This window comes from Corapipo altera, unplaced genomic scaffold (assembly GCF_003945725.1).
Source record: "Corapipo altera isolate COAL_440 unplaced genomic scaffold, ASM394572v1 0, whole genome shotgun sequence".
NCBI lineage: Eukaryota > Metazoa > Chordata > Aves > Passeriformes > Pipridae > Corapipo > Corapipo altera.
The window spans coordinates 50,289,062-50,314,472 of NW_020884872.1; the positions used below are offsets into that span (position 1 = coordinate 50,289,062).

A 25,411-nucleotide genomic window follows, 5' to 3' on the forward strand; every position below is an offset into this window, starting at 1 on the left:
CAAAAAGCAGGTAGAGGGAATATAGGCTTCATAAAATATTGTGTTTTAGTAAAACTCTAAATACAGCATCTTACCATCACATCTGAAAAAATAACTTATATTGGCTTTCTGTGCTGTGAACTGAAAGACTGGAAGAACTGTAATAATCATGGTTAATCATGGATATTGCAGAAATTCCTTTTCAGACTATTTTGGGGTAAGATATTTAATGACCTAGGAAAGAAGATAGATTCAGTCTGAGCCCTGAGCCCAATCATACATATTTGGGATGGGTATTCTGGTGGCCTCAAGTAATGAGGGGGAATGACGGCTGACTGGTCACAGAAAACCCAATTCAGCATGGGACACAACTGCATTACAAAGAGGCCAGCAAACTGCTGCTGGGAGGGGGAGCTGTGACAAAAGTGAATATGAGATGTAGGTCTCACCTAGATAGAAAAAGTGAAATAGTGAAAAAAAGCTAATGAATAGGTATCTAATATCCAGAGTCAGCCAGAAACTGAATTTATATAATGTGCCATAGAAATATATCAGAAAAGATCAAGATCATTGCCACAGTCCTAAATCCTGCCAGAGACAGGGAGTTTGCCTTGTAAAGCTCCCTTTTTCTTCTAGCTCATCCTACACATTGGCAAAACCCCAAGAACCCGGGGGTGCATGGGAAGGGCTCTGTCCCAGTTCCAGAAGTGGCAATCCAGTCAATCCTGTGAGTGATCAAAGCAGATAAACCTGGGACCTGCAAAATACACAAATGCCATTAGAAGGACCAACATACCCTACTCATACCAATAGCTGTAACCAAACTACCATGCCTCACAAACCATAAAGAGAGGAAAGAAATTAATTCTGGTCCTAACAGGCAGCTACTCCCCACCTCCTCACCTCTCACAAAAAAATCATATTAAGACATGCACAGAGCAATTTGAATTATTAAAAAAAATTGATGTGAGAGTTGGGTAGCCTCACATGGCATCTACATGCATTATAACAACCATATAAGATCTATAACAACTTGCATTTTGAATATAGCTTAGAAGACTTAGTTTGCTCCCCTTCCTTTTATTAGGTTTCTAAGTGTATGTAAAGGAAATACAATTGATGAATACTTGAATCTAATCTAAAAGCAAAACAAAACTCAACCTAGACTGTCAGCAAATAAAACAGAAACTGGTATGTTCATCTAATGGAATATTACACTGAGCAGTTCATTAACTCCACTGAAGTTTCTCAGCATAAAAAGGTAATTAAGTATATTGTAATTAAAAAAAAAAATCTTTAAGCTCATTCACTAAATTTATTTAAACGCCATTTATGGAAAAGAACATGAACTTTTATTATTTAACCTAAACAGATGAGATTCATGCTGGCTGACAAGATTTTTGAGGGTGAAGAAGAGGTGAAGAAGAGGCGACACTATGTCAAAAAAATTATATCTGTTTGTGTCAATGGATGCAGTCCTGTAAAATTATTTTAATATTTAATATTTGCATAAGTGGCCAGTAAATCTGTGATCCACTTTGGGCTTGGATTTCTTATCCATGACTTCTGAGTTTAGGATGAGACCAGAGCACACAGGGACAAGAGTACTCAAAGTTTCCATGCACTTATGCAAGAAAATATCCATGTGCCCTCACAGAATCACAGAATATGCAGTTGGAAGGGACCGACAAGGATCATCGAGTCCAACTCCTAGCCCTGCACAGGACCGTTACCCTGCCAGTTCTTAGCAGAAGAAGAAAGACTGAATCAATCGTAGTTCTCAAATGTAACAACAGCTGAAGCCAACTTAGAGTAGAACAAAGATTTTGCCTTTTAGTACTGTCTCTTTCTTTTTTTGTTCTCCACTTCCTCCCTTTTAATTAAAAATTAATTAAAAGGCATTTCTAACTCTTTAATCATTGTATGGGTCTGCAAAGCCTGAGGCTTTGCCTCAAATGCCACAAGGGAAGCAAGGTCAAAGGTATAAAGAGCTTGGATGTGAAACTTTGGAGAAAATCCACCATCTAGGCAGTAAAGTGTCAATTACAGACAGTCTAACGTTAAAGCCCAGCATTTATCTGTACTGGTTGTTATCTGCCCAGCCTTGTATTGAAAAGGTGGTAGATGAAAGCCACTTTCTACCAATTATGTTTTCTAAGTGTTGAAACATGTCTCAGAGGTTCAGGGTTCAGTATAGGGGCAGAGAAAGGAAACAAGCACTACCCCTTCCAATCTGACCCAGTGCAGAGGGACTTGTCTGGAAAGAGGTTTGAATCCCAAAACCTAGCACCAATGGAGATGATGCATGGCAGTGCAATCTCTCCATCCCCACAGTGAGTGTCCTCTGCACAGAGAAACAGAGTGCCAAAGATAAAAAACTTTAGATCTTGATCAAACTTAAGATCTAAGACTAAACAGAAACATTTATTATCCTTTTAAATATTCTTCTTACAGGTTGGTAGGTTGAACAACAAACCTTACTAACAGCTGATGGGTGCTACAAATATGTCTGGAAAATTTAAAACTTAAGTCCTCATGTGGAAAATAACTAATCAGTACAGCTACACAGATCTATTTTACAAACATCCAACTAGAAAAATTAGAAAATACTGCTCATAGACTCCTTTTAAAAAGTAATGTGGGATCACAAACCCATCACTCAAGAGTCCAGGATCAGCTGATTGCCTGAAATTCATTTTATAATCTAAGAAAGAATTCAACCTTGACCTATCTTTTGGTGAAGCAATCACCTACCAAAGATTCTTCACACTCTATTAGCTGAAGAAATGCCAACAGAAGTTTTGGTTTTTTTTAATCGAATTATCCCTTTTGGTCTCATTTTTTCTTGCTTTAAGGAGAAAAAAAAGTCACCTAGTTTATAAATATTACAATTAGACAGTTTGAAATCAGAGGCCTCAGGAACATCATGGAGATTTGTAGTCCAACAAAATACAAGAGCACTCAACATCTTCACAGAATCGTAGTACATTGTTTTCATCACTCTCTTAAATCTCCAGCTTTTCTCTCAAGCTTCCAAAAAAACCCTGGTCATACCTCTACGAGACCTCTTCAGCTCCTACAAAAAAACTTGGAGACGAGAATTCCAAGGTAGTTGTAATTTCACCTGCACTATGTATACATCCCCAACTGAGGCAAACCAGTGTAGTTCTGCTCACAACAGAGCTAATCTTTCTAATGCTATCCAGCAACATAGCCTTTAGTGTATTTAGCTCAGTCACAGCTACCACTTCTCAGCCTCACTACAGGGCCTTGCTGATCTGAGCCATATTCCCGCTCTAAGTGGACAGTAATGAAGTAAATCTCCAGCAGTGCAGGCTCTCCTTTCACACAAGCCACCGGGGTTTATTGAACAGCAGAACAAACCCGTGGGTTGCATGGGGAAATCTTTTTCCCATGTTAGGGAACAGCAGTGCTGTTGCAAAAAGCCTGTTCCATCATGGGAGGCAAGAGGCAGGCAGCCGACTCCCAGGCTCATGTTCATTGAATGCTCTGCATAAAACCAATCAGGCTCTGTGGGAATCAGAGTTACAGTCGACCTACATGCATGAGAACAGCATTATAAATGCACCTGTTTTGCTGCCTCAGCATCAGGCCTCATCAGAAGATAAATATATTTGCTGAACAGTATAACTATTGCTGTTATCACAAGAAAAAACAAACAAACCAAACCAAAACAAAACGTGACGCAGGACTAATGAGAGAAAAAAAATAATATTTTGATTATGAAAATCAGTGAGTGGAAATATCTGCTTCTTGAGGGGCTGATCCTGGAACATTTTTTCCCTTGTCTATTGTGACATCGCAGCCTTAAGGGGAAAGGAGCAACCAAGGTTCCTAGACGCTCATGGTCTAAAGGAACAACAAAAGTCAGAGGGTCTGCAAAAACTCAGAAAATTCAATTGCATGGCAATTGGTATGCTAGAACCTGACCTACTATATAAGCACATGGTAGTGAGTTTTGGATAACAGGGTAAGATAAGGAAGAGAGAGGGAGAGATCACCAGCCCTGGTTTCAGCATTGGTCCAGCTGCTGGGATGTCCAGGGTCCTGGGGTGTGCTGCCTGGGCTTGGTGGGAGTACCTTTTTAGAGATAGGTTTTTTCCCCCTAAAGATAGGTTTCTTGCTTTTTAATCACATCAGTTATTATGCATAGCCCATTCCTCTAGACCTTTCCAGAAATGGGTTGGAGGGCTTTGGGCATCTGGTGATCTTGATCCCCTCCTACAGTCCATGCCCACTTTTTTGTCTCATTCCTGTCCTTGCATTGTACTGTCTTGTGCTTATTTCCAGGAACAAGGACGTTTGTCCTGTAAAAGTGCTGCCCTATCTCCGCATGGCCCACTTCTCCAGTCACATCCTGTTTTTTCTCACAGCACGTTATTACCAAAAATGCTCGGTTATTACCACAATCCTTGGTTGGCTCCACAGCCACCCAGCTATCAGTGTTTGAGACATACACATTCTCTCCTTATCTTCTGGGATTCTACATCTATTGATACTTTTCTAGACATATTTACAAGATCATAGCCTTGATAAACTGAAGGGAATTCAAACACTCTCTAGTGCTAAGTGGAGGGATGCTTTGGTTTCACAAGCTTAATGAAGCCAGTACCTTCAGTTAGCATTTCATACACAATCATGAACAACTCACAATCTGGCAAGGAGATTACAATTAAAAGACTATGATTTTCTTAGCTTCAAGTAAAAGAAAGAAGCAAAGAAATAGGATTTAAGAGAACAGTCAGTGTATATGATACTAAGAATGTGCTATGTGATAACACTGTGTAGCTTCAAAATGCTGTAGTGAGTAATCAAAGAGGGCACTAGTGTAGTAATGGTGTATGGATAGTATAGCCTTTATATCCCCTCTCGTTCAGCATCTACCCATCTTTCCAGTACCAAACTGCTGTTTTTCTGATCACTGCTTGTTTTCCATTTAGCAATACATTACTAGAAGAAGCAGATGAAACGGGAAGGGTTAAGTGATGGCAAAACTAAGGCGGTTGGTGTAACACAGAAGGTTCCAAACAACCTAAATATCTTTGTACATTGACAGGGACAACCTTCAGTTCAGAACTACCTCTCATTTATTGCTGAGTTGACACAGCATTGAGGAAGAGGGAACACAAAATCCTGTGTTTAGCAGGTGCTACACATGCCATGAACTATCATAAGAAACAGAAAACTCCAAAGAGTACTGAGTCCACTAGTAAAAAGCCAAAATCATCCAATTATTTCAATAGCAAAGATGTGATTTGTGACTTGTAAGCATTCAAATTGTTTATAGAAATACATTCTCATTTGTAATACAAATTTAGCATAAAATATTGTGACTAGCATAACTCATGACTGCCACTCTGCAGTATGCTGTGGTTTACTAACAGACAGTAGCTGTGCCTAGATGAAGGCTGTTTGTTTACCATCTTCCTCCATTGCAATCAATAGGGCTTTTCCCAAACTATTTTGGGATTCTCCTCTCATGTGTGCAGACATCCAGGAGTACAATGCTACAACCACTGGCTTTAATAATGAGATGCAGCACATATATCTCATAAATCCAACAGTTACACCAGTAGGAAAGAATTTTACTTAAAATGCACATGCAAATAAAACTAACGTTTCTATGCAGGAGTCTTGTTTACATGGGCATCGAAAGACAGTAGTTGTTATCTTTACAGAGCTAGAGTTTGATGAAAGGCCACAAGTTGGATGCCTCCTATCAATATCTGCTAAACATAACAGGAACTAATTGTATTTTTGCAGCTGACAAAATCTTCACGCTGAGAAATAAAAATGGAATGTGATCTTGTCCCCTTGCCAACTGAGACACATCAGCAGGGGAAGCACCTGTAAGAGATTCCCAAAGACAGGACAATTAATAGAACCACACAGGAACTCAGGCACGGTCATTCCCCGAAAGGCCATTCAAAGCCTTACTAATTGTGCCAGAAAATGTACACTGCAAAATTCCCTTACAGACATTAGCTCTTATTTGAATCTATGCATTACACAAATAAATTCTAAGACAGCATCAGATTTTTTAATGCTCCTCAAGACTATTTCTTCTCTGCTCTAGATGTCCTCCTGGGAGAGTTTTGTATTGCAATTCACTGAGAGAGGGTCTTTCTATCCACAGTATCCACCCATGGAGGTAATCTTGCATTTTCTGTCTGATGTGAGCAATAAGGCTTTATGTACAGGTACAAGACACAAAACAAAAAGAAAACAAGGGGATTGTATCAATATCATATTTACAATCTAAGAGAGGACAAGAAAAAAAGAGTTAATCCAGCTCTAAGAGACTAAATCAAGTTAAATGAATGAAAATAAAATCATAAGCTAGAAAGCTCATTAAAATAACTAAAATAAAATTAACATTTTTAAGAGTGCTAATTAACCACTGGAACAGTTTACGTTGACATGTGGTAGATTTTTCATCATTTGCATACTTCAGATCTACACAGAGCTTCTTTCCAACAAAGAACACTGCTGTTCACACAGAAGTTGTGTTCAATATGGGAATTATTGTATGAGAGAATCTGATCTTTTTAGGGATACAGGCAGACCAAACGATTGCAGTAGCCTGATCTGACCCTGAAATCTGTGAATTTCCAGCCCAAAATGGCCACATTGACGCACCCATAAATGGCACATCTGGTCAACTGCCTGAGGACGACAGAAAATTCCAGCTCAGGGAATCAGAAACACTTCCTCTGGCACAAGTACTTGCAAAAGGCCATTTAACTATGAGCCTGCTCTCATGGGGTTGTGTTCAAGAACTGTCCATGGCCCTAGCTTTTTCTTTCTTTCTTCTATTATGAACTAAAGAGAAACTGTGTGTACACACACCCTTGTACATACTTTTTTTAAAAGGTTTTGGTTCTTTGTATGATGTCGACTATTAAAAGCCAGTAATCCCCATTGCACAAGTATGCAGGTCTTTGGAGTGTTTGTTGCCTACAGCAGCTACTTAATTGGCAAGTTCGTTTCAAGCAGGTTGAACCAATTAAAAAAATTCTTCAGCTTTAATAAACTGATACCCTACCGCTCACACTAGAATATCCCTTTTGAGAGCTTTACATTGTCCTCATATGTTGTTTTATGTTGGTGCCCCTAGCTCCCAAGAAACATGGAGCTAAAGTGAAAATGCTGAAGTGCTTCCAGCATGAAGCTGCTCTTTTATATAATTATGCCTGCTGCTAATAAACCTCCCATTACAGCTATAGCACAGGTTTTGCTAATCTGTTACAAATGATTGGTTGGAATTTAAAAACACTGCTGCAAGTGTACTGGTTTTCACATTGAGCTCAAATTCTCAGATTTCAAACACTTTTGCCCTCTATAAGTGACAAGGTGGGTCATTTTACAACAGCTATTACCTAGGGGAAGTGTTGAACTTATCACTTGAACTCTTTTTGGCATTCACCCGCAAAGTACTTGACTGAAAATAACGAGATTGGCTCTGACCATTTCTGGTATCAGTGTGAGCTGGAAATTCAGACATCAGGCTCTAAAACTGGGCTTGCTGCATAAATATCGCCACTAACCAGCACTGCCTGTGGTGCTGCAGCTTCCCTGAATGGGTGAACACATAGGTAAATCAGCTTGAAATTTCCAACAAATCTCCTATTAGATAAATTCTAAAAGAAATTCTCATTAAAGCTAGGGGAGATTTAGCTAAATAGAGTTTCTCAGGTATTTTGGGAAAAATTCAGCCACCATAAAGATACATAAACACAGATATGTAAAAATGCAGGTGTTTACATGTGAGCCATCATCTGCATGCCTGTTAATGTCAGCGAAGCTTAGACAGCCAAGCACCTCACCTGACAGTGGACACCTACTCACAGGCCCAGGAAATCACACCTTTGCACCACTGGCTGGAGGGAGTTGAGATTCATTCAGTTGTTTGTTCCTAAATCTCTGCTGCCCTTTCAGAAATACTACAGTATCCCGCAAAACCTGCCCTGGCAGCTGCATGAGTATCTCCTAGACTTGCACCATATCCTGCCCAGCCCTGGGTGGATGTCCTAGACAACTTGAGAACACCGCAAGCAGCACCAGACACCTGAGAGTAAAAAGCAGAGCACACAGCTCACCTGTAGATACATGCATATGAGGGTTGTAACCTTAAACAGCATGTCTGAAGCTGATGAACTGAGGGAGAGCAATTGGTTCTTCTTCCTTGAGCAGCATCTTAAAAAATACAGCAGAAACCTCCACCAGAAATTATCTAGTCCCTTCTTCTCCACAGTAAACGTTCTCTTAACCTCTGTCCCTACTTAGTACTGCTTTAAGCAGCAGCTAACCAATGAATTAGCAGAAAAAAAAACCCCAAACCAATAAGTCTGCTCAGATTCAATTGCACATCACATCTCCACAATGCCAGGTGGCTAGAAAGGCCCAAGATGAAGATAAAATTCTCTCTACAACTCTCCTTATATCACAACTTTAGCATCATTTAGCAAACGCAACCTCTTTACAAATGCAACCACGGAAAGGGCTTTTTGTTGTGCGAGTTGCACTTACACACTGCCATCTTGTGTTAACAACCGGTTTTGCTGAACTTGAGAGCTTAGCACACTCTAAATACTTTATCGAGGATCAAAACAGACAGATACAACAACCGTAAGGTGGGTTCCCCTGCCTGTTCCCCTCCAGAACAGGGAAGGAGAGGAGGAAGGAGTTTTTATTCTCACATTTGCCAGTGTGAATTCACAAACGCAGATTTGAAGGAGCCTTGTTTAAAACAGGACTTTAACAAGGGTGAGAAACTCAGCTTCAATTCTCCAAGAGGTTCAACTTCAGCTCTTTGAGGCCCACTAAATTTGAAATCCTACTCATTTGCTCACAAGCAAGCTAATGAAATAACTAGTTTTTCGCAGACATTTTGTGAGAAAATTAAATTGGAGCCTACATGAAAGTACTTGACACCATTTAGGAAAAGCCAGCCTGGCTCAGAGAGCACCACTCCAGGCTACAGGACCAGTCAGGCAGCAATGCAGACTGCAGGTTGCTGAGTTTTCTCCTCTCTTTCTATTTTTCGCCACCAGGCAATTTCCATGCCCAAATGATTCCCAGGAACAAGGCAATGTGACTGGGCTCAAGATGCAAAAGATAGCATGGCCATCTCTGACTTTCCTCACAGCTTTGCTGCACAACACAATGCTGGGAGAGGGAAACCATGGATAGGTTAGGATAAATTCGCTGGTAGTTTGGAAGCTGAGAAACTTTGACTTGTGACAAAAAAAAAAAGGTAAATTGTGTCTCTCAGTGTATTTCAGGGCTGGTGATGGAGACTGGGTATCTGAAATTTGGAGGGGGTGGGAGAGAAGCATAATCTGATGGTGCCTACAATAAAAGAAGTCTGAAAACTACAGTGTAGGGGGGCATCCACACCATCTCCATCAGGTATGTGCCTTAACGGAGAGCCAGATCTGCACAGCACCTAGTTTGGGTTCCTATTCAGTCTGAATAGCTCTCAGGGAAGCAAGCATCTTCCACAGGCAGCAGAGAGGATCCCAGGCTCCCAGAGCTGTGTGAGCAGGCAGTGTGACTATCTATCCATAGTCTGTATTTGAGGACTAGGGTCTTCATATCCCAGTGTCCTCACCTGTGGTCTACCATGTCATTACTTACCACAACAGTAGAAACCAAATTAAATATCTTTACCAGTCCACTTTAACTGAATACCAAAATCCAAGGCCAAGTCACAAAGGTGGGCATGGTTGATGAGGCATTTTAGATTTTTATGACATTTTTTAAAGGAAAAAAATAAAAATAATGTTTGGCACTTTGTAATTCAGAATTTACTAGCTGGGAGTTCCTTGGTATAGGGCAGCACCCATCTGTTCAGAGGAAAGATCAATAAACCAAAGGAAAACAGGAGGTATGCAGAGCTACAAGCAGGAGAAGTTACAGGAGACCCACACAGGTGAAGTTCTTCCATTACACCAAAACAGCATGATCTTCCTTTGTTGCCCTCAGGTATCATAGCCACAATCTCTCTTCCCAATCTGCTAGGTCTCCTATCCAACCCCGAGATCCCTTGAGAGGAAGGAGCACCCTAAACTGCTTTGGAAGCCTCATGCAGCTCTTCATGGTGCCATGTACAAGCTCATACTCAGAAGCCCTCCTACACCTCCCATCTGTCCTCTTCCTTGGTTTCAACCACAAAATGCTCCCCCAAATTCCTCTGATCTACATCCCATGTTTTCTTCACTGCTTCCAAGGATATGGACACACAACACACATTCCAACTATGTTTTCATGAGGAGCAGAACCTAACCCAAAAATATATTTTCTAGCCACAGCAGAGAAGTTTTGGGGAACATTCACTTCTTCCTATTGTGTTTCAGGAAGGAGCACACAGTCTTGTCACTTTTATTGAATGCTGAAGGGAAAAAGCATGAGGAGATTGATGAGACATCTACACAAAGAATTTGGCATCGATTACATGGGAAAAGAGAAAAGCAAGAACTATTGTTCTTGCACATATATAGGTAGACATCTTAAATATCTTCCCCAAGATGAAATTAAAACAATTTTATATTTCAACACATTACCTTAGACGTATTTAGCTGAAGAGAAAAAAAAAGCTTCTAATAAATGCAACATCAGAATTTTTATTTACAAATAGACTGTTATTCAACAACCATTCTCCACTCAGTTTGTGGAGGAAAAAGTGATAGTTACATTTTCCAAATGGGAAAAGAAAACTCTCCCCCTTAAATGGATTCCACAGAATATTATGCTGACACCACTGAGCAAACAGGTTATTCTTTGTATTTAAGTTTCAAAAAAGCACATAATTTTATAAACCAGCATATGGAAAGCAAACACACTCATGTGCATTTAAACGCAGCTTCATATTAACCTAGAGAATTTACTTTCAGTATATGTCAAAAAATAAAGACAGCAATTGCAAAAATGCATTTATATTAGCTATTTCTCTAATGCTCATTTCAAGAGCTTAGAAACAAAATACCCTCTTCATATACCATTGGAAAGTCAACTAGTTGATTATAAGCCTCAAAAATATTTTGAAGTTATTACTGAAAATATAGTTATTCTCTCTTTTGCTCTCAGTATTTGAAGCTGAAAATGTGAAAGTATTTTTCCCAGATATTTCCTTACTGCAATTACTTTCTTATAAATAAAAATAGTTATACGAAGAATACAATGTATTGCTATGAAGACTAGACAAGCAAGAGTTACTCTTAGAAAAAACACACATACACAATATATATATTTATAGATCTACATCAGCAGCAATCACCTCTTCTTTTATTTGCAACAGTGGATTCATATCTTCATTTGCTTCACATGGAGGTTGGTTGTCCAGCTGTTAGAGAGAGAAAGAAGAAATTGTAAGTAAAGTCTAGTTACTGAAGAACCTTCTTGACAAAAATTAACATTTCCAAGTTTAAAATAGTCAGAAAATGGTATTTCCAATACTTATTGAAAATTGTAACACAAACTGAAGTATACATTCTGAATCAAGCAATCCAAATTTAATGAAAAATACAAATTTGAGTTTAATCCAATTATAGCACTGCAATTATTTCAGGCCAAGTAATATTCCACAGAACATGCACCTTACCAAGTTTCTAAGAACTATTTTTAGCATTAGCATAGAGAGAGTGTGACAGTTTTTCTAAATTTACCCTTCAATAATGAAATTGAAATTTGCTAAATACCTGTTACAATATAAAGAACTTCTTTTTATTATCTCTCTGCATATCTTTGTGGGCATCTGCCAATACACTTGTGTTCTGCCACAATGTTCCAAGTTCAAACCACAAAATTAACATTAAAATGTGCAAAAATATCACACCATAACATTGCACAGTGAATATTAGTAACCCTACAGTTTATCAAACCTTTTTGCCAATATGTTCACGTTCCAAACTAATGAATAATTAGCCGGGCTGATGTCAAATGACAACTGCAAAAAAAAGTAACCTGCATCTCAGACCAGTGCTGTGCTGCCAATACATTTTCACTGCAGTAATTGCATAGCTGGTTTTTGTATTATTCAAATAGCCGATTTCAATTACTCATCACTAATTTTAATACTTTATTCTGTACCTACAAGTTCATACAATTCCTGATTTACTTGTATCTCATACAGTTATGTTTTGGGGTGTCCACTGGCCCAAGTAGATGCAGTCTGAAGGGAAGGGAATAGAACCATTTCTTTACAGATCAGCTCTGCTTCTGAAAGGCACTGCTGTGACTTTATGGGCTGTAATGTCAAAGACACACTAAACAGCAATTCATCTTTGATAAAATTACTTATTCAAGTCATTCAGCAATTTTTCCCCTCAAAAGACACAACAGAGATAAAAATAACATGAGCAAGCTCCAGAGTGAATCTCCCACAAATCTGGGTGCTTCAAAAAGACACAAAGTCACTTCAGTGTAGTCTTGCCATCAAGGAGAGACATTCTCCAAACATTAACTCAGAGATATGACCCAGTGCTTTGGAGCACCTCCAGATGGAAAGGGGTGATTCTCTTCCTCCTTCCACTGATCACAGTGGAATCCTTGCACTCAACATTAGCCTCTGTGAACGCACTGTTAGCCTCACAAGGTGTGAAGTTTTCTGGTTTTAGCTTGGGCACCACACAATCATTTCTGTGACTTCCCCTTTTTCCTGGAAGCCAAAAAGAGCCTGAAAACAGCAACAGCATCAGATGCAGAGCTTCTCTTTTTCTGAGCTAGGTTTCTCAGCCAGCAGTTGCCCAATTCTTGCTGAAATGCTGTAGCATGAGTATCCCTGTTCCCTTCGCTGCCCTCTGGTCCACTATGAGAAAAATGTGCTGGGCTCATAAAGAAACATGGAGATGTTTCCCAGGAAGTAATTCAGAAATGCTTTCCCTTCCCTGAAATTTATCATCCTAGAGAATTACATATTTGCTATACAAAAAAGAGCCATATAAAACTCTCAAGACTTGTCAAAATTAGGAGGATGTCTACCATCATCTATGACAGCAGAAAAAAGGACCTCAACACCACTATACAAAGCCTTAACATCATGCTCCAGTAAATCAGAATTCTGCAAACCATAAAAAGGAAAAAAATTATACTGCACCTTTTAATTAAGATCTGTAAGTAAATCAATTCCTCCTGAACTTGTACCTAAATGAATAACCAATTACAGACCTATAATTCCAATAACAATAGCATTACAAAAAGAAACCAGCATTTGTGCCACCTGCACAGGATAAACTAATAGCTTTCCAAGTATGCATTAGGACTGAATTAAAACATATATTTCAGACTACTTTTTTTAAAAAAATGTTGACACTTTTTCAAAAAGGCTTCTCTGTTATCAAGACAAGCCTGTTTAGCACCTGACAACTCCCTGACACCATTTTCTCAGATCTATGAAGAAAGGAAGATGACTATACCATGCTATCTGTTTGAAGCTGCGTAATAACAAGGTGGTAAAATCAGCTACCGGCAAGCAAAAGTTAGGAATGGCTACCCTACAAAAGACAGAAACTGGCAATCAAATCTTGCTGAACCTATTACTAATATACCAAATGAAAGCTAAACATAAAAGCTATCAAAGTTGTACAGCACAGAGAAGAAGTACAGTCATGCACACTGCAGTTGGATTGCCTTACTTTTAAATCTGATATAGCAGTCGTTGCAGAAGAGTTTGTTGTTTCGGATCCTAACTTCAGCTCCAGAGCGGGATCCACCGAGGTCGCATCCACAGGCAACACACTGTGTCATAGATAATTAATTAGGAATTTCTTTCAAAATACTAAGAAACAAAAATGCTGTTCAAAAGCAGCTCAGATTAAGCTCAACAAAGCTCGACCCATAAACCCACAATCAACTAGAAGCAAATGTGTAACAATTAGTAGATCAAAATGCAACCAACCCTAAGAAAGTATTTAAAGGTGACGACTGGACAATGAATAGCAGAGATACACCAACTAAGCAAACATAAAGCAGACGGTTTTTAGAGATTAGTTCATTAAATTTAATTTGAACTTTGGACTCTCTGAAAACTCTGGCTTGGCACGAAAAAAATTTGTTCTCTAGATGGCAACAGTAACTTTGGCACAGAACACCTGGGTGTGTTACTTGCAGATTTCCATGTGGCACTACATGCTGCTGGTGTCCTCAGTCCTTTGGCACTCAAAGCAGCAAATACTCAGGCACTCCCAATTTCCTGGATTTGCAACATCAAAACAAGTTCTGATTTGGAGAGATGGGGTTGATTTAATTTTTCTTGCATAAACACATAAGGGGCTTGACTACTTTCATGCTAACATCAAACTATTTAGCTATGGTAGCTAAACATGTATTTGCTGTGAATATGAACCACATCTGGAAGGAATGTAACCCAAAACATAACACTCCCTTTACTGAATTTACAAAGCACAGATAGTTTCCCTGCTTAACCAAGTAATGAATCTTTTGGATGTCAGTCTGTTCAACAGCTCATTAATCTTCAGAAATTTGAAAAACAGAAACTTGGTATTTTCTTGTGTAGGTTAGGTGCTACAGGTGGACTCCCTTGCACAGAATACGTCTTGCAGAAAGGGAATGGCAACCAGTCCCCACAGATTAGTCTTGTCTCTCCTGCTCAGGCAGGCAGGACCAGGAAGATCTTTGAGTCAATCCCTTGTAATACTCCAGGTGATGCACTTGAGCTGGGCACAGAAGAAAAGTGTTCTGAACCAGGCACAGAAGTCTCTTGAAGTCATGGAAGAAGTAGGGTCCAACAGCATCTTCAAATCAGAGTCTAATTCCTCATCTGGTCCAAGGCCAGGGGAACCAGGACTGCTTTGCCATCTTTTGCAGGCAGGCATTTATTCTTTCAGCTCTGCATATGCCCTAAGCTGATAGGAAATCGTGGAAGTATGTCTCAGTACCAAGCATGACCTTATATTCCTAGTTTCTGACCACAGCTGACTAGCACTAAACACAGCTTCTGGTCTGGTTGTCAGTTTTATCCTGCCAGGCTGAACTCTGCAAACATGTCTTTACCTGGAAAATACCATGTGAACATTGTCTGCTGAGATTAGCTTAAAAAGGACAGATCCTCTTAAATGATTCAACTACCAGGTCCAGGCTGAGATTTTATTTTTTATTAGAGGAGCTGCTTTCTCTGCAAGAAGTGGTTCAGCATCTTCTGATATTTTGCTGCCCATTCGAAGAAGAATGAACTTTGATCTCACAAAGTGTTCATCTTACTTATCAAAGTCCTGCTTCTTAGCTCTGGCATTTAAGAAACACTTCTAGAGTCAAGTGCTAAAAGCCTGCAGACAGGGCTGCCTCATGGAAATATGCATGCACCACGCTGTCAAGAGTAGAAGGCAAAGCAGGTGATTAGTAAGACCCCCTGTGAGCATAACACTGAGTAGCCATGCGTGCTCCTGATTAGTTCCTGTTCCTTCATGATGTGACTCCCAGCTCTCACCTTAAAGCAATGTAAATGATAACAAAGACCAAGAGACTCAATGATCATGGCTGCTCCTTTGCCCAGAACGTTATTACAGTATGAACAGATTTTCTTCCCACTGACTGACCTAAATATAGAATGAAAAACCTTAAAACCAGCTTGAAAAGGTGTAAAAGACAAAGAAAAGTTAACAAATACTTTTTGAAATTAAAAATAAAAAACACATGGGTAAAAAGTGGACTATTATGCTGCTTGGGGAAAATAAACTGAAAATTAATATTATTTACAATAGATCTGAAAGCTAGGGAAAGTTGAAGTGTTAGAATTTAGATCAAATTTACATAGGAACACAGAAATTCTGTCACATTCTTGGCAGATATTTCATTGTATAAAATAGCTCCTACAAACAAAAAGTGTACTGTTAAGTTTGGAGAGTAAGCACACAGGTTTTGTGCTCCTGTCTTCTTATTTGTGGGAAAATATTCAGAAGGCCAAGACCCACCATCTGCACCTTGTTAGATAAAAGAAGGCTAGGCCTGGACATATATTATGTTAACTCCTTGAACATAAGCCATATGGAGGTCAGTTTCCATAGACCTACCAAGATGTTAGGAAATGGAAGTGAGAACAAGAAAGAAAAACATGGTTAAGAAGGTAATTTTCTTACATTATATAGAACATAAACGCCTTGCTTTAAAAAACAACAACAACAAAAAAAGTCAATTTATCACAGGTGCCTGAGAAGTGTAAGAGCTAGTGAAGTAGTGTTCACTGTTGTTATATATAACACATAATTGTGTGGGGATGATTCTCTGTAGTCTTCTCCCAAGGTATTTTTAAAATGTACGTAAAACAGCAGAGTTATCTACCGTACCACAACTGAATTCCTTTTTTTTTTTTTTTCAAAATATGTTGCAATTCTTGCTTTCTCCTCCTAGATTAAAACCAACATCCTACTCTGTAATTCTCCAGGGTCACGGGTTATGAGCATTCCTGAGTGCTCCTCAAGATGATATTGGCCACATGCCAAGAAGGGGGGAAGAGAGACCAAAATGAGGGTCATAAAGCGTGGGTTTCAGGAATCTTTTGTTAAAACAAACCAAGGAAAATAAATGCCAGAAATGCCATCTGGAATAGGCTTTTACTAATCATTTTGGTAACCAACACACAGCTCAGAGACTGCAGATTTATTATTCCTGTTCCTTTGTTTTTTTAACCAATGTCAAGCAGTGATGACAAAATCGTGGAATTTTTCGAGTGACTGGAGTAGGGAGGTAATATGAACACGTATTTCCACTGTCCCCTCCAGACAGAAAACTCCAGGTACTTGCTGATCTACATTACGGACAAGAATGCTGCTGTAGACCACCATATACACGCTCTTTAGCACTGCCCAGAATTTGTACCTTCCCAGCAAAAGGGTACACACTCACCTGCTGCGTGTCTGGGACCCTGGCTGGGAAGCAGAGAGAGGAGACTGAGCCCGAGGAGCTGTCTGAGACACGGATGGGGCTCTCACTGAGGTGGCCACAGGAGGGGCTTTGCTGGAGGAAGGAGTGCACATGTAGGCTCGGTTTGAAGTGGACACCGGGCGACTAAAATCTTGACTAGAAGACAGAGATGAAGAGGAGGCAGACTGGTTTAGCCATGAGTGGTGCCTCCACGAGCTTGTTCTTGAAGAATCAAGATTGTCCAAAGACTCCCCCCTGCAACAGAGGTACACGTATCTCAAATGTAAATGGCAGTACGGCTGGAGCAAAAGAGACATATTCTGATTTTTTAAAAGAGAAAATCACTATCCTAGCATCTTTTAGACTTTCTAGCATGAATATGTTTGTCTGATCACTGAGCAATGTTCTTCACACACTGATTTAAAATCTATGAGTAGCAAATTATCCTTTGTGCCCAGCCCTAGTTCTCATGGGAAAAAGCAGGCGAGGCAAAAGAGAGGTGGCACTTAATGACTACTTGATAAAAGCAAAACACTCTTCACTGCAGCTTTATCAGGGTGAACTGTATCAAAATCCACAGAACAGCAACAGACCTCAGATACCAGGTTTGTTTTTGTTTTCTCCATGGGATACCAGATTGAAAATAACAATCCACCCAGACCGGATAGCATCACCTAGGCACAAGGTGTTGGCCGAATAGCCAAACACTCTCCTGACTGATAACTCGCCTGTTTCCTAAGTGACAAATCTAACATTCATGCATTAAATAAAGAAAAAAAAAATAAATCCAAACTTTCTGACATATTTCTACGTTAAAAAAGGTATACACCTTAGCCATAATAATTAATTTCCACAGTAAGTTGTCATGCTGAAATTCTTAAGCACATCTGTCAATGACAAGGCACACCACTGATTTCTATTGCTGCTATACCAACCACGAAATAAGCAGCCCAGTTATTTACAGGGCATATTCACATTCTTTACTTGTAAAAAACCCACTTAATCCCAGCTGTAATATAGCTACTTTTTCCTATCTGTGCTGCTATGCAGTTTACCTTACAGCATTTCACAGTTCTCTGTGCTCTGTAATACAACCTGAAGTTCAGAATAACCAAACAAAAATATTTGATGAGAGATAAAGTGATTCCTACCTCCTCATACTATTGCTGTACAGACTAATGGGCTCCTTATGTACACTGGAACTGCGCTGCCTTATCCAGCTGCTGTCTGTGTGTAGAGATGTTTTCTTTCTCATTTCCTGAAGGATTTGCTGTCTCTCCAACTCTGCTGCAGAGAGGTTTTGTTCCTTCTGAGACTTCTTCTGTGACTCACCCAAGTTCCAGGACCTCTCTGAAAACCTGCTCTGGGTACCTGTGTGGACAACATGTGCAAACTTCAGCCGGACACCTTAAGGCACAAAAGTAGTTATCATGCTGTCAGAGCTCTGGCTAGAACTCCAAAAACTACAGTTCTTCACTATATTTACAAGTTTCTCTGGTTCTGTTTTACAGATGGGTAACCTGTACCAAACTGGGCAATACATTATTATAAATTTTTTATTTGTATTTCCATTAATGTGGCCTTTTACATAATCCTTAACTTAAATACAAGTATTTTCCTTCACTTCTTAAGTGTATATGCATTGATATTTGCTTGTACATATATATATACACACACATGTACTTTTAAAAAGGCGTGGTCTCTTTTAGTGCCATAATTTGGACTCTTCCTCTAACACAAACTGAACTATGTATAAAATACAGTTGAATAGCGGGAGACCTTCCTTTCCTTTAAGAGTTCATACTCTCTTCTTCCATAAGTTGTCTCTGTTTACAAAAATTTCTTTCCTCATTCAAGGCACTAAACACAGTGTTTATCTTGCTTTAGATAGATATATAGGGGAGAGGGAAATCCTTCAGATAACTCCTCTATTATTTGGATGTTATGTTAATGACTCAGTTGAAATGAGATTTATGGTATAGATAGCCTTTGAAAATTTGGAAGCAGAAACAAATAAACCATCTTTCTCCAATAGGTATTGACATATCAGAAGGCAACAATTTTTTACTTCCTAGATCCAGTAACCATTCTTTACAGGAAGACTAATTAAGAAAATTACTGAGCAATAAGTCATTCAATTGAAATTTTCATCCCTTTAAATACTGCTCTGACTAATAGATTTATTGTTATCACTATAGCAATATATTATATCATATATTACCATTATAAAATATTGTGGGAGTTTACTTGCTCTTAAGTTTCAATGACCATGCCTTAATGTATGAAAGCAATACCATAAATCTGCAATATATCCTCTAATACAACATTTACTTTTCTTTGATTACTTACAACTTTTTTTAACCATGTTTTAGACACAGGAATATCTTGCAGGCATTTTCTACTGTAACATATTTATAAGTCTGCTTTGTTTGTTTGCTTTACACACATTCCTCTAACATAACTGAAGTCATTTAAATAAACTGGAATACAAGACACAAGCCACTGTGATAATATTGAAAGCTGACTTTTAGCTCTGTTACTCCTACTAACAGAAATTAAGAAGACAATTTAATACAACTGTATTAAAAGCATACACATCTTCAATGATATATCTACATGATTGGTTTAATCTCATAAATATCAATCATTAAAATTTAGGCATCTAAAAGCTGTTCCTAATCACTGCTACAGTCTTCAACAGAGAAGTTAATCATATTTGTCCTAGGTTTATATGTTGATTGTATGAATTTCCTCTTGCTGTTGAAACTTCATTAAAGTGGGGCATGGTGCGAATTTGATTTACAACACAGCTATCAAAAAGCACTCTGACAATTAGTTTTCTTAGGATGACTATGTGTAATACACCTTATTTTTTTTCTCCTACGCTTCCCCCTCCCCAATAAATTTAAAAATAATGGAAATTAAACAGTACTTACCATTTCTGATTGTGTTGAATTCATTCAGTTCTGAAGTCGACTTGGACTTATTCCTAAGGATATAGAAAACATTCATTTCTCTGTCTTAACAAGGAGACCTCATCACAGACAAAGATCTTATCATTGCATACCATAGATCCACAGACCCTTTTTTTTTCACCATCCCTTCCATCAAAAACTTATGCTGTACTTAAAACAGGAGACAAAAATATCCAAAAAAGACCAAAAGGATATTAAGGAGAAAAGAGATGTCAATATTTAGATATCAATAAGTAATCACCAACTAAAAGTTAAGATTTTGTACTGAAAGTTCCCAGTGCTTCAGGTATAAGGGACTGGTCATTGTATTTACTTAAATAAAAACACATAAAAACCAAAGTCCTTCCCCATGGAAGCTCTGTGAAGACTACAGTCAGACAAAGGAGTGAGAACTTTCAAAGCAGATTTATAAATGATTTGGCTTCATGAGAAACTTAAATGACACTTCAGCACTGTTACCAGACTATAAACAAAACAACTCCTCAAACACTGCATGCAAATTGTTCTTGGAAAACTTCTTGTTCACCCAGCAGCATAATTTTCTAATGAGTTTTAGCCAAGAAATATGATTCAACAAATGTCATATAGAGCAAGACAAATGGCAAAAAGTTAGCTTTATAATAGTATGGAGCAGTACCTTCAGCAACATCTCTCTGCTGAATTATTAGTCTCAAGTAATACAGCCAGTTTTTCAGTTTAAAATAACTCACAAAGGAACAGAAATCCTTTGCTCAGTCACAACTCACAGCTGCTACATTAATGCATTTACACATACAGCATTAGCTTTATAGCAGTATTTTGAAGGAGTCTTGTCCTTTATCTATAGACAAATGATGTGTAAACTACATCACATTTCTTGCTCCCACAAGTTCTTACTGTCTGTCCTATGGTGCAGACCTATTTTTATTATCTGTTTGGAAAGATGCAACAATTTCATAGCTACCTGTAGTAAACGGGAGCTGTAAAAAGCAGGAAAGCTTTGCCCAGGATGATTTTAGCACCTGAGTGTCCTTGTCACACATATATCCAAGATGTAACTATTTAGTGCAGGTACCTTCTGCAGTTAAATTTAGATCTTTCATTAGTAACAAATCCATTGAGTTGTACCCTGTAAGTTTTGGGGTTCCTCTTTATATAAACAAGGTATGCTCACTCCAACTGTAAAAACTGGTCAAATACACAGAAGTCATCTTTCAGAACTATTGTGAGATGCCATCTAAACCACTTGATTTGTAAAGTAAGAGAGTATAACTTAAAAATAACTTGTGTAACTTAAAAAGTGGCACATCTTCTATCTCCCTGATAAATATGCTGCTGCTGCCTCCACTCCCCTTCTTGTTTACTCTCTTAAGTCTCTCTTAAGTTGCACAACCCTGATTGGGACGATTGCACCTTAGTTTGTATAGCATGTTATGACACAAGCACAATTGTATCTGAAATTATTTTCCAGCCAGGTAAGTCTAGTACCACCCACATATTTACTTCCTTACAGTTCTGTTTCTCCCAGTAAAATACCACTGACTAACTGCTGCTTACAACACCGTGTATCATTTGCCAAAAGTTTGGCAGCTTGTTTTTTCAATATGAAAACAAGCCATAAAAACTGCAAAACACAGCAGTAATCCAAAGCCTACATTCAGCTGCCATTAATAAAGTTTATTAGAAGTTTAAAAGCTTTCTGACAAAGAAATGGTGATGTTACAGTCTGTGCTGATATTCAGTATCACACACACCTGTCAGCAAATGACTGGTCAGGTTGCTCCTCGATGGTTTTAGAAACTTCGTAACGCTCATAATGCCTATTGAAAAAAAGATACATTGTGTTCATATACAGAAAAAGACACATACACATACATATAAATAGTTCCTACTGAAAATATTCAAAATAGATCCTGAAGGAGAAAAAAAATCTAGAGAAAAAACAGTTAAAGTTCTAAGGAGGTTTAATTTTATCAATCAGAAATACAACCAACAAAAAAAGACAGAAAGAGAAAGGTTATCAGAAAAACTGCCAGAAATTACATTTTTGCAAAGTGACAAAACTAGCATGCCAAAATGGTTATTGCTGAAGATGTTTCAGCCTATGTATTTATTCATTATTACCTGTCAATGAGAGGATGGCCAGCTCGATCCTCTATTGTTTTAGATACTTCATAGCGCTCATAATGTCTAGAAGCAAAATAAAGACAAATGAAAATACATATTAAACAAAAAAATATTCTAGAAATTAAACAAACACTAAGTATGCATAGAGAAAAATAAGAAAGTTCAGGCGTGTTAACTAGAAACATGAAAATCTATGACTTTAGGATGCTGCAAAAATTACAAGCATCAGTACAGAACAGTGATTATCTCATGTATTCCAAAGCTAGGAGGCAAGTTTTGTTCAACCACAGCAGTTTCCTAAAAATTACATTTATATTCTAGAAAACTGTATAGGTACAGTTTGTAAACTCACAAAGTTCCACAGACAATGCTCTTCAGCTGCCCGTCCCCAACCTCAGTACTCTTTGCAGCAAGTATCATGCCTTTGCAGGTGTTTATATAACATTTCAGATTTCAAGTCCTATCCTTGAATATCATTTTAAAGCAAATATTTAACATCAGATATTTAAAAGTCCAGTTTCACTGAATTTGCTCCTTTACTGTTAAGCAAAGCCACCCATGTTTAGTAAAACACATCCTTTGGCAGCAGCAACCTCAGAAGCAATGAAATCCCCATGGACTAGAGCATATATCAAGGATTTAGATATGCAGATATTACAGCAGCTTAATATGTTACCACGCAAAGCCCTATTATTTTGCAATGGGGGCAAGCTAAAACTATGGAGATATCCTGGCTCAGCTGCCAAGAAGAACCTGTTCAGCCATTGTAACAACTGTGCCTCTGCTTTGCTCAGCAGGTATATCAAGCAGCAGTCATTTAGAATGAGCTAAAGTAACTCTAGGTCTTACAATCTCCTCTGCAAATACATGCAATTTTTGTAATCATATTATCTTTTCCTAAGACTTAACTTGATACCATGCGTTATCTTCAGTCATCTCTTATTACTTACATAAGAACAGGAGAAAAACCTCAAGAGAAACCACAAAGCTAGTCATACACAAGGCTGTAAGCTAAATGCACACAAAATACGAAAAAGTTACTGGTTTATTCTGTTTGAGACAGATTCATTTCCTGTGACATTAGTCTGAAAACTTCTGGGCAAGAATACAAACTTGCAAACTAATAATTGGGTATTTTTTTTGTTTGCTTGGTTTTTTTTAAACCAAGCTGTGGAAGAAGGTAGTGAGAGCAACGGATATTTCTAACAGGCAAGACAGTATCTGTTCACTCACATACCATGATATCCTTCACTGACAAGTTAACCCAGTAGTTAAATTGCAATTAAACTTTATTGTTACACTGTTGAATTAAAATGAGAGAGAAATCTGCAAAATCAGTCACGCATTTGTTGGAAAAGCATTAACTTGGTATTTCTTCTGAAACCCTGTACATTGAGTCACTGGCTCTCAGTTTACAGGCTTGTGCACAGTTCTTACAAAATGTTCACAACTAAGTGCTTCATGTCATCTTTGATTTGGCTGTAATTGCTGTATTTAGACTTTCCATTTAAAAAAAAAAAAGAGTTGAAGTGGATTAATATAGCACTTGATTCATGGGGCAAGACTTTGTGTTATGCCTTATCCTTCTGTCTTTAGAAAGAAAGACTCTCCTACGGTATCTTGCACTGACTGACTACAGTATGAAACTTACATGAATATCCTTATATATCCAGGACAGACACACTCGCATTAGAAGTATATTTGAATTTGCAGAAGGAAGAGAGAGTAAATCCTATCACAAGTGCACACCTTTGGTACTGAGGCATCTCCATTGACACCTCCCTTTGCCTTTCAGCCTGCCGCTTCTGTTCCTCCATCTCTGCCCGCTGCCTCTGTTCCTCAGCATATTGCTGCTCCCTCTCTTTACGTTGTCTCTCAAGCTCCAACTCTTGGAGTTCTCTTTCTTGCTCAAAACGCAGGGTTGCTTCCTCCTGGATCCTCCGTTCCTCCTGAAGCCTCCTCCTTCCTTCTTCCTCACGCAGCAAGCTCACTGCCAGCTCTCTTCCTCCATCTCCTTCTGGCTCCTCAGGAATATTTGCTTCAGGGCTTGCTCTCCAGTTGGACACAGATGGAGCACGAGAAGTGACAGATGTCGTATTTAAAGTTAGAACAGTCTGCTCCTGTAACAAAGAAAAAAAATCATGTTTTTAGGGAAAGGAGCCATTTTTTAAATAGGCTGCTCACTCAGAAAAGTTAATTTATTCCATAAGAGAAGATTGTGCAAAAAGCATCCCCAACACTCTCAGTGCAAGATGCAGAGTGTACTTTGGTTTCATGTTTTGAGTGCCTGCTAACATGTTCTCCTAACTCAAGAGCTTCATTCCACACAGCAGCCTTAGCAAGCACTAGAAGCAGCGCAGCCACAACTATGTGAAACATTCTGCTTTCTAAAGTATCACTTACATGTCAAGACATCCCTTCCCCACTTAAATACCCATGGAAAACAAACCCTTCCATGATACCCAACATTTCTCCCTACTGTTTTCACTTAGAAACCTGAGACCTACTTAAGAGTGTATACACAAAGACATACATTGCAAGTGTATATCAAACCAATGAATTTCACATGAATCCTAATGTGGAGGAACCTCCCACTCTCCTCCATTCTCCTACCATTTCAAAGTCAAGCCTCAGACCTATCACCCTATGACTCTTCTCTCAAAGATGAGAAAAGGTCCTTCAGTGGTCAAAAGATGCTTTAGTTGCAGAGAACGAATAATGTTTATGGGTCCATCAAAACCTCTAATGATAGGAAAAATATGAAATGGTTTACATTATTGTACAACAAAGTCCTCTAACAGCTCAAAAAGCTTTCTTGTTGAAGTCCTAAGCCTTAAATTATGGTCTACTTATTCATGACTCTATAAACACAACCAATCTAGCTTGGATGCCTGAAGTAGCACTCACATAGCAATCAAGATGAGATACCTCAGACAGTGCCCATGCTCAGGAAGAAACTTGTTCATCTTCCCATAAACAACAGCCACAAAAGTCAGCATCTATAGGAACTACATGCATTCAATGTTTTAAAACATATGATAGGAAATCTGAAGTTGATTTGGTATGTAAATTTATCAGAGCTAAGATGAACTGGCTGTCAGTAACACATCAGGCACTTATGAACATGCTTGATGATCAAGTATTGAAGCAGAATTTCAACAAGTAGCATAGCAGGTAAATAAACAGGAAAGGTGACCATTTCTGGTCACAATAATTAACACATGCTGTAACTTTTTGCCAAAATATTTCTGGTGGTAAATTACATAACCAACCACAAGGAAAAGGGTCAAATTCATCATCTCAAAACATCTCATTTACTCTTTCCATCCCATTTTTGCAATCTCTTCCTACCAAGCCATAGCCAACAGTTTGTTTTCCAAAGTGAGAAGACAAATGACAGAGAAATTGATTATTTGCCTACTCGCATGCATCTCATATAAGGGAAAAAAGTC

General features: G+C 38.5%; 1 protein-coding gene across 13 annotated transcripts in view; it reads right to left on the reverse strand.

Moving 5' to 3' along the window:
• Positions 1-10,605: 10,605 nt before the first annotated feature.
• LMO7 (LIM domain 7) overlaps positions 10,606-25,411 on the reverse strand; it is a 131,458-nt gene continuing 116,652 nt past the window's right edge. For 12 of the 13 annotated variants that reach the window (XM_027646518.1, XM_027646535.1, XM_027646584.1 and 9 more), the window contains 9 exons: positions 23,709-24,079; positions 21,957-22,022; positions 21,587-21,652; positions 19,815-19,867; positions 18,030-18,249; positions 16,861-17,133; positions 15,446-15,554; positions 13,635-13,737; positions 10,606-11,344 (listed from right to left, as the gene is read on the reverse strand). In XM_027646518.1, coding sequence (XP_027502319.1) covers positions 11,322-11,344; positions 13,635-13,737; positions 15,446-15,554; positions 16,861-17,133; positions 18,030-18,249; positions 19,815-19,867; positions 21,587-21,652; positions 21,957-22,022; positions 23,709-24,079 — 1,284 coding nt within the window. In that variant the 3' untranslated portion in view covers positions 10,606-11,321. The remainder of the gene's footprint in view (positions 11,345-13,634; positions 13,738-15,445; positions 15,555-16,860; positions 17,134-18,029; positions 18,250-19,814; positions 19,868-21,586; positions 21,653-21,956; positions 22,023-23,708; positions 24,080-25,411) is intronic. The other variant, XM_027646544.1, reaches the window with a different exon arrangement.